Source organism: Triticum aestivum, chromosome 2A, assembly GCF_018294505.1.
Source record: "Triticum aestivum cultivar Chinese Spring chromosome 2A, IWGSC CS RefSeq v2.1, whole genome shotgun sequence".
NCBI lineage: Eukaryota > Viridiplantae > Streptophyta > Magnoliopsida > Poales > Poaceae > Triticum > Triticum aestivum.
Genome location: NC_057797.1, coordinates 62,570,188 through 62,584,148, shown reverse-complemented (window position 1 = coordinate 62,584,148; position 13,961 = coordinate 62,570,188). Strand labels below are relative to the sequence as shown.

At 44.6% G+C, this 13,961-nt stretch overlaps 5 protein-coding genes across 7 annotated transcripts; all 5 read right to left on the bottom strand.

Moving 5' to 3' along the window:
* Nucleotides 1-1,895: 1,895 nt before the first annotated feature.
* LOC123187472 (protein FAR1-RELATED SEQUENCE 7) lies at nucleotides 1,896-4,750 on the bottom strand. The gene is made up of 5 exons (XM_044599344.1): nucleotides 4,109-4,750; nucleotides 3,462-3,726; nucleotides 2,684-3,374; nucleotides 2,119-2,581; nucleotides 1,896-2,033 (listed from the first exon to the last, which is right to left on the bottom strand). Exons 1-4 carry the CDS (start codon nucleotides 4,351-4,353, stop codon nucleotides 2,466-2,468), a joined length of 1,317 nt encoding a protein of 438 aa, XP_044455279.1. The 5' UTR covers nucleotides 4,354-4,750; the 3' UTR covers nucleotides 1,896-2,033; nucleotides 2,119-2,465.
* Nucleotides 4,751-5,601: 851 nt separating this feature from the next.
* LOC123184723 (protein FAR1-RELATED SEQUENCE 1-like) lies at nucleotides 5,602-6,663 on the bottom strand. The gene is made up of 3 exons (XM_044596801.1): nucleotides 6,320-6,663; nucleotides 5,940-6,227; nucleotides 5,602-5,847 (listed from the first exon to the last, which is right to left on the bottom strand). The coding sequence occupies exons 1-3, from the start codon at nucleotides 6,614-6,616 to the stop codon at nucleotides 5,617-5,619; spliced, it is 816 nt and encodes a 271-aa protein (XP_044452736.1). The 5' UTR covers nucleotides 6,617-6,663; the 3' UTR covers nucleotides 5,602-5,616.
* LOC123184722 (protein FAR1-RELATED SEQUENCE 12-like) lies at nucleotides 6,508-8,944 on the bottom strand. 2 transcript variants are annotated; one of them, XM_044596800.1, is made up of 4 exons: nucleotides 8,303-8,944; nucleotides 7,656-7,920; nucleotides 6,878-7,568; nucleotides 6,508-6,775 (listed from the first exon to the last, which is right to left on the bottom strand). In XM_044596800.1, the coding sequence occupies exons 1-4, from the start codon at nucleotides 8,545-8,547 to the stop codon at nucleotides 6,660-6,662; spliced, it is 1,317 nt and encodes a 438-aa protein (XP_044452735.1). In that variant the 5' UTR covers nucleotides 8,548-8,944; the 3' UTR covers nucleotides 6,508-6,659. The 2 variants fall into 2 exon arrangements, with proteins under 2 accessions (XP_044452735.1, XP_044452734.1); XM_044596799.1 differs by having other exon boundaries at nucleotides 7,656-7,923; nucleotides 8,303-8,929.
* Nucleotides 8,945-9,800: 856 nt separating this feature from the next.
* LOC123184721 (protein FAR1-RELATED SEQUENCE 1-like) lies at nucleotides 9,801-10,862 on the bottom strand. Its single transcript, XM_044596798.1, has 3 exons — nucleotides 10,519-10,862; nucleotides 10,139-10,426; nucleotides 9,801-10,046 (listed from the first exon to the last, which is right to left on the bottom strand). Exons 1-3 carry the CDS (start codon nucleotides 10,813-10,815, stop codon nucleotides 9,816-9,818), a joined length of 816 nt encoding a protein of 271 aa, XP_044452733.1. The 5' UTR covers nucleotides 10,816-10,862; the 3' UTR covers nucleotides 9,801-9,815.
* LOC123184720 (protein FAR1-RELATED SEQUENCE 12-like) lies at nucleotides 10,707-13,143 on the bottom strand. 2 transcript variants are annotated; one of them, XM_044596797.1, is made up of 4 exons: nucleotides 12,502-13,143; nucleotides 11,855-12,119; nucleotides 11,077-11,767; nucleotides 10,707-10,974 (listed from the first exon to the last, which is right to left on the bottom strand). In XM_044596797.1, the coding sequence occupies exons 1-4, from the start codon at nucleotides 12,744-12,746 to the stop codon at nucleotides 10,859-10,861; spliced, it is 1,317 nt and encodes a 438-aa protein (XP_044452732.1). In that variant the 5' UTR covers nucleotides 12,747-13,143; the 3' UTR covers nucleotides 10,707-10,858. The 2 variants fall into 2 exon arrangements, with proteins under 2 accessions (XP_044452732.1, XP_044452730.1); XM_044596795.1 differs by having other exon boundaries at nucleotides 11,855-12,122; nucleotides 12,502-13,128.
* Nucleotides 13,144-13,961: the final 818 nt, after the last annotated feature.

Below are 13,961 nucleotides of genomic sequence, written 5' to 3'. Positions count from 1 at the left end.
CTTCCTCTGCTGCTACACCCCCTTCAATCTTCTGGTTCAGGATCAGCTCCCCTGCTTCATCTTGAACTGGTACTTCGTCCACGCCGCTATCCCGCGCAAATAAGAATTCATTAACTATGCATGCGAGCTAGATACTCCCTATGCGAATATCTGGTTCACTATGCGCACCTGCACAGACACCGTGGCAGCCACCTGAGTTATCGCTAATCACATCTAGATCACCATCTCCCTGGTTAACGGATGGTTTTGATGCAGCAGCCACCTGCAATGTAAACACATTTTCGTGAGTACTACTCCCACCATCACGCTTGATTCAAGGCAGGGGAAGCAAAAGAGAATGTACCTGGATCGATCCATTGCAACCCTTTGAGCAGTCTTCAGTAACTGTGAACGACGAGGCAGGACGAGAAACTGATGAAGCTCCCATCAGGTCTCTTTAAAATGTGAATGGCTATGAGGTGCTCCAAGAGGCCCCCCTCGCCCATTTGTACGCCGTGGATGCCCGCATCCCGCCCACAAGGTTTGAATTTCGAAGTGGAAGCCCACCCGGCTGGCTTCAGCGTTAGGCACGACATGTGTCCACTACATTTACTGTTGTCCCTCGGTCAGCATGGGCAAGGTCAGGTTGGCTTACACATGGCATGGACACAAAAATACATTCTGGTTGATTTTCAATTGGCCGTCCAAGGAAATCCAGCTTGGGCAGCAACCATAAACATCACACATGTATAGCAGACGTCTGCATTCTAAGGGGAGCCTCTCTGAAACAAACATGAGTCCATTCTCATAGGTAACTGACAACCTTCAGTACATTTTCAGAAAATTCAGTCTATGCATTCCAAACAGACATACCAAATTCTGTTACATGGATTCGAAAACAAACACTGGTTTACACCCAGACTTTACAGACTGCATGCATTGTAAAGTAATGTATTTCTTATCAAAGCTCTCACCACACAGGCCGCATACAAATTATCTCAGCCTCAGTTCTGCAACCTTCTGACAGTTGTTCCTGCGATGACCTTCGACTCCACAGTTCTTGCATCTCGCTGGCTTCCGTGGCTGTTTTGGTACATCCCCGCGTTCCGGGCAGGTGGTGCATTTGTGGCCTTGCTGCCTGCAAATACCGCAAAACCTTGTGCGCTTACTTAAACCTTCATATGGGGCCTTCTCCCTGCTTGTTGTCGGCCTGCCCACCTGCTTCCGCCTGGCTGGTGCTAACAAGTTCTGCATCCGATTACCGGACTCATTAGCTGAATTGCTGCCAGCATCTTGGTAGTTCATATGTGAACCATCCACACCCTCGCACAAATCGCCATCTGATTGTACCATGTTCACAACCCTCATGCTGCCAGCTAACCTGTCTTCCAACCCCAACCCATCCCGTATTTCTGTGAATGGCTTCATCTCTGATACACAATTTTTGAACAGTTCTGTCAAACGTTTGTAAGCTGCCACACTTGAGTCCCCCATCCGGACAAGCTCCATAGCTTGCATGTACATATTGTAGTGCCGGAAACTAAATGGGTTCTCTTGAGCATTGTCCTTCTGGTACTGCACCAGGTGTGTTGGAAGTATGTCTCTTGCATCCCTTGTCCACCTTTTCACAATATGCTTCTTTGGTATTTCTGTCACACGAATGAAGTCAAGCACCTGCAGTATGCAATAGAACATCGGAATTACTTGTTTGATACAATTCACCAGCTAACAATTAGCAACAAATAATATCACATATATTTTTTCACCTGCAGTAAATGGCTGCACAGCAGCCCCATGTGTGCAAACTGACCACACTCGCAGTCAAATTCTTCTCCTCCATCAAGCACAGACACCTTGTATGAAGTTCTGCACCATTTCTCCCTCCGCGCAGCATCTGTATGTATTGCAACATACTCTTTACCCTTTTCGATCTCTTCCACTTGATATGCACCACACTCGTACAGTATATGACCGAATTGTTCAAACATGGCTCTGGTGTATATCTGCCCAGCATGCCTTTCGGTTGCCATATTAGCTCGCATAAGCGGCCTCCCCTGCAAAACAAACCATCCATAAATAAGTTCACAATTCAACGCCTATACATAAGTGGCAGTAGTATGTCTTTTAATTTTTGGATACTTCTTACGATTGCTGTCCGCTTCTCCTCGTAATTTTCCTCGGACTCCCTGTCAAAGATTAAACTCATATACTTCCTAACAAACATATGCATTGGGCATCCAGGAGGCACGTAGTTCTTCAACATGTGGTTTGCGCTTTCACTCCGTTGGGTACTAGTTATCTTTGCACAGAATACACCCTTGAAAAATGGCTTTGCCCATTTGTGACGTATCTCGTACAAGTTGGTCATGTAATCGTGATTTTTCAAGTTGTATTTCTCTATGAGGTACTTCCAACCTTCTTCAAACTCATCTATCGTTAACATGTGATTGACAACGTTGTGAAACTCCGGTCGGAAATCACTTTTTTTAGTATAATGGGCCGAGCGATTCCTTTGCCTTCTTAAGCACATGCCACTTGCACCAGCGGTGAGCCGTGTCAGGCAACATATTACTAATTGCGACCTCCATCGCCCTGTTTTGATCTGCATTTTATGAATCACACAGTCATTAGTTTTTCATGTTCAAACTTGCATAATTAACAAGATACTTTCCAACCAAACTAAATAATAAGGAAAGTCCCTTACCAGTCAGGATTGTTTGCGGCGCCCTGCCACCCATTATCCTAACAAACTCCGAGAATACCCACTCAAATGTCTCCACTGTCTCGTGTTTAACTAGCACCCCCGCAAGTATGATGATCTGAAAATGGCTGTTAACCCCAACGAACAAGCCAAACGGCATGTCGTACAAGTTGGTCCGATAAGTTGTGTCAAATGTAACTACATCTCCAAAGAAGTTGTACTGCAGCCTGCTGTTGCCAGTAGCCCACATCAAGTTGCTTATTCTGCCCTCACTGTCAGCTTGAACCCGGTATGTGAATTGTGGATCCTTTGAACACAGCTCCTGGAACACTTCCATTGTTTTCCTGACATCATCTTCGGACTGCTCATGGCTAATCTTGCCACATAAATTTCTCAATGCTCTTTTCGTGAATGGTACATTCTCCATCCTCCCAAAGAAGCTACCAATGATGCTATACACCTTTGCGAGGCTGACATTGTTTTGTCGCAATTGCTTGACCAGGTCTCTGCTGTAGACATCAATATGCTTGTTTGACGGCCAGTGTATTGTTTGGCCGTAGGTTTGTGTCAAAGCATGGTTGTGCACATCTCGATGCTCAGCTATGTACCACCCGTTGTCCTTGGATCGGAGTAATCTCATGAGGGCTTGGCATTCACATCGACAAGAACGAGTATTTTCAACAATCGGCTTCCCCTGAAGAAATAAACAGAGCATCATATTCAGTTAGAATGCATGGAAAAAGGCCATGTTTATCAAAATATGCTGAAGTATTGGCTGTACCGCGCATCCACATACGATCTCTTGCATGCACTTTGTCCGGTTCACATTTAACCTGATTTTCCCATATCTAATCCCGAATCCTTTTTCCCATGAGTACAGGTTGTAAAAGTCGTAAGCTTCGCCTAGACTGTCGAAACTTGTCCCAATCTTTGGGACGATCACTATGTCCCCTGGAGTCTCCGCAAACTCTCTCACAGTCTTCTCCAGTGCCGTGACCCTGTCCGAGCAAGGGGCCCTGCCTTCAGCGGCGGCACCTACACGCACTCTGCTTTGAGATCAGAGTAAACAATCAGGTGGTGAGTCTAATATTACAGGGAATACAACAATTGTAACCCATGAAACCACGATCACAAATGACCCTTTAAACATTCATTGTCATGAATCAATTAACTTATTTGCAATTTCGCAGGCTCCATATTTACATGCTTATATATTTCAAGCCTTTGCACCTAAATACACAATTCTGTAAACGCATCTCCATGTAAGGGACTTCGATATGTAAACTTATTCAGTTCATCCTGTCTACGGCGACCTCAACTTTATAGTAACTGAATCATTCAGAGCATGCTTACGGAATCATTTAGTTTCTGCTATCAAAAATGCAGTAATGAGATCTCATGGAATTAAAATGCCATAGTTCAGAATACCTTTGGGTCCAGCCTGGTGCTTTAGGGTCCATTTGCTCTATTGAGTGCTCGGAGCACTGTGGCATGTCCACAGCTTCTGTCTCCGGCAGACAGATCTGGGCGTCAGCACTTGAAGCGGCCGGTGCTGGAGGCTCAACCTCCGCCGCGGCGGCGACTGGGAACCGCACAGGCTCCATGGCGCTGTTATTATCATTCACCTCCTCAAGCAGAGTTATGGGTCGTTGACACAAACTTATCAGCGCCATATTCTAGATCGGACCGCCCAACCCCACAGTCAAAAGCGTTGGTACATAATGGTTAATGAAGCAGATTCTAACCTGTTTATCGACTGCAGCAAGAACTCCATGGTCACCGGAGCGCGTGCGAGGTCGCCGGACAAGCAATATTGATCGCCGCAGTCAACCACTCCACCCTTTCTCTTGCCTGGGGTGGAAGACAAATCCAACTTCACCACACCTACCAGCCCACCAGCCGACCCTCTGCATTAACTGCGCGCGCTGCCGGAGGCTAGCGGAAACCACCGGACCTGATCCACGGATCGGAACGGCCGCCACCCCTCGAGCCACGGCTCAGGCTATCTCCCTCGACGCCGTCCGCCCCTCCGTCCATTCATGGCCCATCTGCCAGGTCTGTATATTGGCGTATACCCTAATTCCCCCCCTCCCCACATGGCCCATCTGTCAGACTGCTGCATTGAATGTTCCGAATCGCACAGCTATTCTGAACGGGCCTGATACCGAGAGCCTGTGAGCCCGCGCTCACATACTCCGCGTCCTACCCTAAACTCCTTTTGTGTTTTTAGAATTGTGTTGTATGGACAGGTAAGTGCATCATGCTGATGACAGTGGTAAGCAATTTTTGGATTCAAGAAAATAATTTTTCCCCACAAGAGATGGATAGATCTGTAAGTCGATATATACTTGCACGCAGTTAAATTTGTTTCAGGAAAGGGAGCACTACTATTAATGTGGTCTATCTCATCTCCGTCGAAGTTGCTTTTCAATTCTTTTTGTCTCATATATATTCTTGCAGGTAGGCTCTTTGACTATTAAGTTGATGCTTCAACTAAGTGTGTGTACATTAATTTTCAATGCGAATATAATTGCTTTTTGTCTCATATACTTGCAGGTAGGTACTTTGATTATTCAGTTGATTATTTATCTCTTCGGCGCACCCAACATATATTTGCATATATCGGAATGAATCCATGACCACATCAGAAACTGATCAACTATGCAACTTCTTATTACTTCTTTCCATTGAATATATTGTACTTTCACCCCCGTTGTATGTGTGGACATTAATTTTCGGTGTGAAATCGCTTTAAATTTTTTATTGCATATTTTTATAAGAAATTTTAAGATCCATAATGTGGTAACCGTATTTTGCGAGTTCCCAATTTGCCACGTGTAAAATTTGAGTAATACCATTTAATTGCTAAAAGTGTTAATTCATCATGGGCAAGCTGCCACACTTAATACCATTTAATTGCTAAAAGTGTTAATTCATCATGGGCAAGCTGCCACACGTTTGTAAGCTGCCACACTTGAGTCCCCCATCCGGACAAGCTCCATAGCTTGCATGTACATATTGTAGTGCCGGAAACTAAATGGGTTCTCTTGAGCATTGTCCTTCTGGTACTGCACCAGGTGTGTTGGAAGTATGTCTCTTGCATCCCTTGTCCACCTTTTCACAATATGCTTCTTTGGTATTTCTGTCACACGAATGAAGTCAAGCACCTGCAGTATGCAATAGAACATCGGAATTACTTGTTTGATACAATTCACCAGCTAACAATTAGCAACAAATAATATCACATATATTTTTTCACCTGCAGTATATGGCTGCACAACAGCCCCATGTGTGCAAACTGACCACACTCGCAGTCAAATTCTTCTCCTCCATCAAGCACAGACACCTTGTATGAAGTTCTGCACCATTTCTCCCTCCGCGCAGCATCTGTATGTATTGCAACATACTCTTTACCCTTTTCGATCTCTTCCACTTGATATGCACCACACTCGTACAGTATATGACCGAATTGTTCAAACATGGCTCTGGTGTATATCTGCCCAGCATGCCTTTCGGTTGCCATATTAGCTCGCATAAGCGGCCTCCCCTGCAAAACAAACCATCCATAAATAAGTTCACAATTCAACGCCTATACATAAGTGGCAGTAGTATGTCTTTTAATTTTTGGATACTTCTTACGATTGCTGTCCGCTTCTCCTCGTAATTTTCCTCGGACTCCCTGTCAAAGATTAAACTCATATACTTCCTAACAAACATATGCATTGGGCATCCAGGAGGCACGTAGTTCTTCAACATTTGGTTTGCGCTTTCACTCCGTTGGGTACTAATCATCTTTGCACAGAATACACCCTTGAAAAATGGCTTTGCCCATTTGTGACGTATCTCGTACAAGTTGGTCATGTAATCGTGATTTTTCAAGTTGTATTTCTCTATGAGGTACTTCCAACCTTCTTCAAACTCATCTATCGTTAACATGTGATTGACAACGTTGTGAAATTCCGGTCGGAAATCACTTTTTTTAGTATAATGGGCCGAGCGATTCCTTTGCCTTCTTAAGCACATGCCACTTGCACCAGCGGTGAGCCATGTCAGGCAACATATTACTAATTGCGACCTCCATCGCCCTGTTTTGATCTGCATTTTATGAATCACACAGTCATTAGTTTTTCATGTTCAAACTTGCATAATTAACAAGATACTTTCCAACCAAACTAAATAATAAGGAAAGTCCCTTACCAGTCAGGATTGTTTGCGCCGCCCTGCCACCCATTATCCTAACAAACTCCGAGAATACCCACTCAAATGTCTCCACTGTCTCGTGTTTAACTAGCACCCCCGCAAGTATGATGATCTGAAAATGGCTGTTAACCCCAACGAACAAGCCAAACGGCATGTCGTACAAGTTGGTCCGATAAGTTGTGTCAAATGTAACTACATCTCCAAAGAAGTTGTACTGCAGCCTGCTGTTGCCAGTAGCCCACATCAAGTTGCTTATTCTGCCCTCACTGTCAGCTTGAACCCGGTATGTGAATTGTGGATCCTTTGAACACAGCTCCTGGAACACTTCCATTGTTTTCCTGACATCATCTTCGGACTGCTCATGGCTAATCTTGCCACATAAATTTCTCAATGCTCTTTTCGTGAATGGTACATTCTCCATCCTCCCAAAGAAGCTACCAATGATGCTATACACCTTTGCGAGGCTGACATTGTTTTGTCGCAACTGCTTGACCAGGTCTCTGCTGTAGACATCAATATGCTTGTGTGACGGCCAGTGTATTGTTTGGCCGTAGGTTTGTGTCAAAGCATGGTTGTGCACATCTCGATGCTCAGCTATGTACCACCCGTTGTCCTTGGATCGGAGTAATCTCATGAGGGCTGGGCATTCACATCGACAAGAACGAGTATTTTCAACAATCGGCTTCCCCTGAAGAAATAAACAGAGCATCATATTCAGTTAGAATGCATGGAAAAAGGCCATGTTTATCAAAATATGCTGAAGTATTGGCTGTACCGTGCATCCACATACGATCTCTTGCATGCACTTTGTCCGGTTCACATTTAATCTGCTTTTCCCATATCTAATCCCGAATCCTTTTTCCCATGAGTACAGGTTGTAAAAGTCGTAAGCTTCACCTAGACTGTCGAAACTTGTCCCAATCTTTGGGACGATCACTATGTCCCCTGGAGTCTCCGCAAACTCTCTCACAGTCTTCTCCAGTGCCGTGACCCTGTCCGAGCAAGGGGCCCTGCCTTCAGCGGCGGCACCTACACGCACTCTGCTTTGAGATCAGAGTAAACAATCAGGTGGTGAGTCTAATATTACAGGGAATACAACAATTGTAACCCATGAAACCACGATCACAAATGACCCTTTAAACATTCATTGTCATGAATCAATTAACTTATTTGCAATTTCGCAGGCTCCATATTTACATGCTTATATATTTCAAGCCTTTGCACCTAAATACACAATTCTGTAAACGCATCTCCATGTAAGGGACTTCGATATGTAAACTTATTCAGTTCATCCTGTCTACGGCGACCTCAACTTTATAGTAACTGAATCATTCAGAGCATGCTTACGGAATCATTTAGTTTCTGCTATCAAAAATGCAGTAATGAGATCTCATGGAATTAAAATGCCATAGTTCAGAATACCTTTGGGTCCAGCCTGGTGCTTTAGGGTCCATTTGCTCTATTGAGTGCTCGGAGCACTGTGGCATGTCCACAGCTTCTGTCTCCGGCAGACAGATCTGGGCGTCAGCACTTGAAGCGGCCGGTGCTGGAGGCTCAACCTCCGCCGCGGCGGCGACTGGGAACCGCACAGGCTCCATGGCGCTGTTATTATCATTCACCTCCTCAAGCAGAGTTATGGGTCGTTGACACAAACTTATCAGCGCCATATTCTAGATCGGACCGCCCAACCCCACAGTCAAAAGCGTTGGTACATAATGGTTAATGAAGCAGATTCTAACCTGTTTATCGACTGCAGCAAGAACTCCATGGTCACCGGAGCGCGTGCGAGGTCGCCGGACAAGCAATATTGATCGCCGCAGTCAACCACTCCACCCTTTCTCTTGCCTGGGGTGGAAGACAAATCCAACTTCACCACACCTACCAGCCCACCAGCCGACCCTCTGCATTAACTGCGCGCGCTGCCGGAGGCTAGCGGAAACCACCGGACCTGATCCACGGATCGGAACGGCCGCCACCCCTCGAGCCACGGCTCAGGCTATCTCCCTCGACGCCGTCCGCCCCTCCGTCCATTCATGGCCCATCTGCCAGGTCTGTATATTGGCGTATACCCTAATTCCCCCCCCCCCCTCCCCACATGGCCCATCTGTCAGACTGCTGCATTGAATGTTCCGAATCGCACAACTATTCTGAACGGGCCTGATACCGAGAGCCTGTGAGCCCGCGCTCACATACTCCGCGTCCTACCCTAAACTCCTTTTGTGTTTTTAGAATTGTGTTGTATGGACAGGTAAGTGCATCATGCTGATGACAGTGGTAAGCAATTTTTGAATTCAAGAAAATAATTTTTCCCCACAAGAGATGGATAGATCTGTAAGTCGATATATACTTGCACGCAGTTAAATTTGTTTCAGGAAAGGGAGCACTACTATTAATGTGGTCTATCTCATCTCCGTCGAAGTTGCTTTTCAATTCTTTTTGTCTCATATATATTCTTGCAGGTAGGCTCTTTGACTATTAAGTTGATGCTTCAACTAAGTGTGTGTACATTAATTTTCAATGCGAATATAATTGCTTTTTGTCTCATATACTTGCAGGTAGGTACTTTGATTATTCAGTTGATTATTTATCTCTTCGGCGCACCCAACATATATTTGCATATATCGGAATGAATCCATGACCACATCAGAAACTGATCAACTATGCAACTTCTTATTACTTCTTTCCATTGAATATATTGTACTTTCACCCCCGTTGTATGTGTGGACATTAATTTTCGGTGTGAAATCGCTTTAAATTTTTTATTGCATATTTTTATAAGAAATTTTAAGATCCATAATGTGGTAACCGTATTTTGCGAGTTCCCAATTTGCCACGTGTAAAATTTGAGTAATACCATTTAATTGCTAAAAGTGTTAATTCATCATGGGCAAGCTGCCACACTTAATACCATTTAATTGCTAAAAGTGTTAATTCATCATGGGCAAGCTGCCACACGTTTGTAAGCTGCCACACTTGAGTCCCCCATCCGGACAAGCTCCATAGCTTGCATGTACATATTGTAGTGCCGGAAACTAAATGGGTTCTCTTGAGCATTGTCCTTCTGGTACTGCACCAGGTGTGTTGGAAGTATGTCTCTTGCATCCCTTGTCCACCTTTTCACAATATGCTTCTTTGGTATTTCTGTCACACGAATGAAGTCAAGCACCTGCAGTATGCAATAGAACATCGGAATTACTTGTTTGATACAATTCACCAGCTAACAATTAGCAACAAATAATATCACATATATTTTTTCACCTGCAGTATATGGCTGCACAACAGCCCCATGTGTGCAAACTGACCACACTCGCAGTCAAATTCTTCTCCTCCATCAAGCACAGACACCTTGTATGAAGTTCTGCACCATTTCTCCCTCCGCGCAGCATCTGTATGTATTGCAACATACTCTTTACCCTTTTCGATCTCTTCCACTTGATATGCACCACACTCGTACAGTATATGACCGAATTGTTCAAACATGGCTCTGGTGTATATCTGCCCAGCATGCCTTTCGGTTGCCATATTAGCTCGCATAAGCGGCCTCCCCTGCAAAACAAACCATCCATAAATAAGTTCACAATTCAACGCCTATACATAAGTGGCAGTAGTATGTCTTTTAATTTTTGGATACTTCTTACGATTGCTGTCCGCTTCTCCTCGTAATTTTCCTCGGACTCCCTGTCAAAGATTAAACTCATATACTTCCTAACAAACATATGCATTGGGCATCCAGGAGGCACGTAGTTCTTCAACATTTGGTTTGCGCTTTCACTCCGTTGGGTACTAATCATCTTTGCACAGAATACACCCTTGAAAAATGGCTTTGCCCATTTGTGACGTATCTCGTACAAGTTGGTCATGTAATCGTGATTTTTCAAGTTGTATTTCTCTATGAGGTACTTCCAACCTTCTTCAAACTCATCTATCGTTAACATGTGATTGACAACGTTGTGAAATTCCGGTCGGAAATCACTTTTTTTAGTATAATGGGCCGAGCGATTCCTTTGCCTTCTTAAGCACATGCCACTTGCACCAGCGGTGAGCCATGTCAGGCAACATATTACTAATTGCGACCTCCATCGCCCTGTTTTGATCTGCATTTTATGAATCACACAGTCATTAGTTTTTCATGTTCAAACTTGCATAATTAACAAGATACTTTCCAACCAAACTAAATAATAAGGAAAGTCCCTTACCAGTCAGGATTGTTTGCGCCGCCCTGCCACCCATTATCCTAACAAACTCCGAGAATACCCACTCAAATGTCTCCACTGTCTCGTGTTTAACTAGCACCCCCGCAAGTATGATGATCTGAAAATGGCTGTTAACCCCAACGAACAAGCCAAACGGCATGTCGTACAAGTTGGTCCGATAAGTTGTGTCAAATGTAACTACATCTCCAAAGAAGTTGTACTGCAGCCTGCTGTTGCCAGTAGCCCACATCAAGTTGCTTATTCTGCCCTCACTGTCAGCTTGAACCCGGTATGTGAATTGTGGATCCTTTGAACACAGCTCCTGGAACACTTCCATTGTTTTCCTGACATCATCTTCGGACTGCTCATGGCTAATCTTGCCACATAAATTTCTCAATGCTCTTTTCGTGAATGGTACATTCTCCATCCTCCCAAAGAAGCTACCAATGATGCTATACACCTTTGCGAGGCTGACATTGTTTTGTCGCAACTGCTTGACCAGGTCTCTGCTGTAGACATCAATATGCTTGTGTGACGGCCAGTGTATTGTTTGGCCGTAGGTTTGTGTCAAAGCATGGTTGTGCACATCTCGATGCTCAGCTATGTACCACCCGTTGTCCTTGGATCGGAGTAATCTCATGAGGGCTGGGCATTCACATCGACAAGAACGAGTATTTTCAACAATCGGCTTCCCCTGAAGAAATAAACAGAGCATCATATTCAGTTAGAATGCATGGAAAAAGGCCATGTTTATCAAAATATGCTGAAGTATTGGCTGTACCGTGCATCCACATACGATCTCTTGCATGCACTTTGTCCGGTTCACATTTAATCTGCTTTTCCCATATCTAATCCCGAATCCTTTTTCCCATGAGTACAGGTTGTAAAAGTCGTAAGCTTCACCTAGACTGTCGAAACTTGTCCCAATCTTTGGGACGATCACTATGTCCCCTGGAGTCTCCGCAAACTCTCTCACAGTCTTCTCCAGTGCCGTGACCCTGTCCGAGCAAGGGGCCCTGCCTTCAGCGGCGGCACCTACACGCACTCTGCTTTGAGATCAGAGTAAACAATCAGGTGGTGAGTCTAATATTACAGGGAATACAACAATTGTAACCCATGAAACCACGATCACAAATGACCCTTTAAACATTCATTGTCATGAATCAATTAACTTATTTGCAATTTCGCAGGCTCCATATTTACATGCTTATATATTTCAAGCCTTTGCACCTAAATACACAATTCTGTAAACGCATCTCCATGTAAGGGACTTCGATATGTAAACTTATTCAGTTCATCCTGTCTACGGCGACCTCAACTTTATAGTAACTGAATCATTCAGAGCATGCTTACGGAATCATTTAGTTTCTGCTATCAAAAATGCAGTAATGAGATCTCATGGAATTAAAATGCCATAGTTCAGAATACCTTTGGGTCCAGCCTGGTGCTTTAGGGTCCATTTGCTCTATTGAGTGCTCGGAGCACTGTGGCATGTCCACAGCTTCTGTCTCCGGCAGACAGATCTGGGCGTCAGCACTTGAAGCGGCCGGTGCTGGAGGCTCAACCTCCGCCGCGGCGGCGACTGGGAACCGCACAGGCTCCATGGCGCTGTTATTATCATTCACCTCCTCAAGCAGAGTTATGGGTCGTTGACACAAACTTATCAGCGCCATATTCTAGATCGGACCGCCCAACCCCACAGTCAAAAGCGTTGGTACATAATGGTTAATGAAGCAGATTCTAACCTGTTTATCGACTGCAGCAAGAACTCCATGGTCACCGGAGCGCGTGCGAGGTCGCCGGACAAGCAATATTGATCGCCGCAGTCAACCACTCCACCCTTTCTCTTGCCTGGGGTGGAAGACAAATCCAACTTCACCACACCTACCAGCCCACCAGCCGACCCTCTGCATTAACTGCGCGCGCTGCCGGAGGCTAGCGGAAACCACCGGACCTGATCCACGGATCGGAACGGCCGCCACCCCTCGAGCCACGGCTCAGGCTATCTCCCTCGACGCCGTCCGCCCCTCCGTCCATTCATGGCCCATCTGCCAGGTCTGTATATTGGCGTATACCCTAATTCCCCCCCTCCCCACATGGCCCATCTGTCAGACTGCTGCATTGAATGTTCCGAATCGCACAGCTATTCTGAACGGGCCTGATACCGAGAGCCTGTGAGCCCGCGCTCACATACTCCGCGTCCTACCCTAAACTCCTTTTGTGTTTTTAGAATTGTGTTGTATGGACAGGTAAGTGCATCATGCTGATGACAGTGGTAAGCAATTTTTGGATTCAAGAAAATAATTTTTCCCCACAAGAGATGGATAGATCTGTAAGTCGATATATACTTGCACGCAGTTAAATTTGTTTCAGGAAAGGGAGCACTACTATTAATGTGGTCTATCTCATCTCCGTCGAAGTTGCTTTTCAATTCTTTTTGTCTCATATATATTCTTGCAGGTAGGCTCTTTGACTATTAAGTTGATGCTTCAACTAAGTGTGTGTACATTAATTTTCAATGCGAATATAATTGCTTTTTGTCTCATATACTTGCAGGTAGGTACTTTGATTATTCAGTTGATTATTTATCTCTTCGGCGCACCCAACATATATTTGCATATATCGGAATGAATCCATGACCACATCAGAAACTGATCAACTATGCAACTTCTTATTACTTCTTTCCATTGAATATATTGTACTTTCACCCCCGTTGTATGTGTGGACATTAATTTTCGGTGTGAAATCGCTTTAACTTTTTTATTGCATATTTTTATAAGAAATTTTAAGATCCATAATGTGGTAACCGTATTTTGCGAGTTCCCAATTTGCCACGTGTAAAATTTGAGTAATACCATTTAATTGCTAAAAGTGTTAATTCATCATGG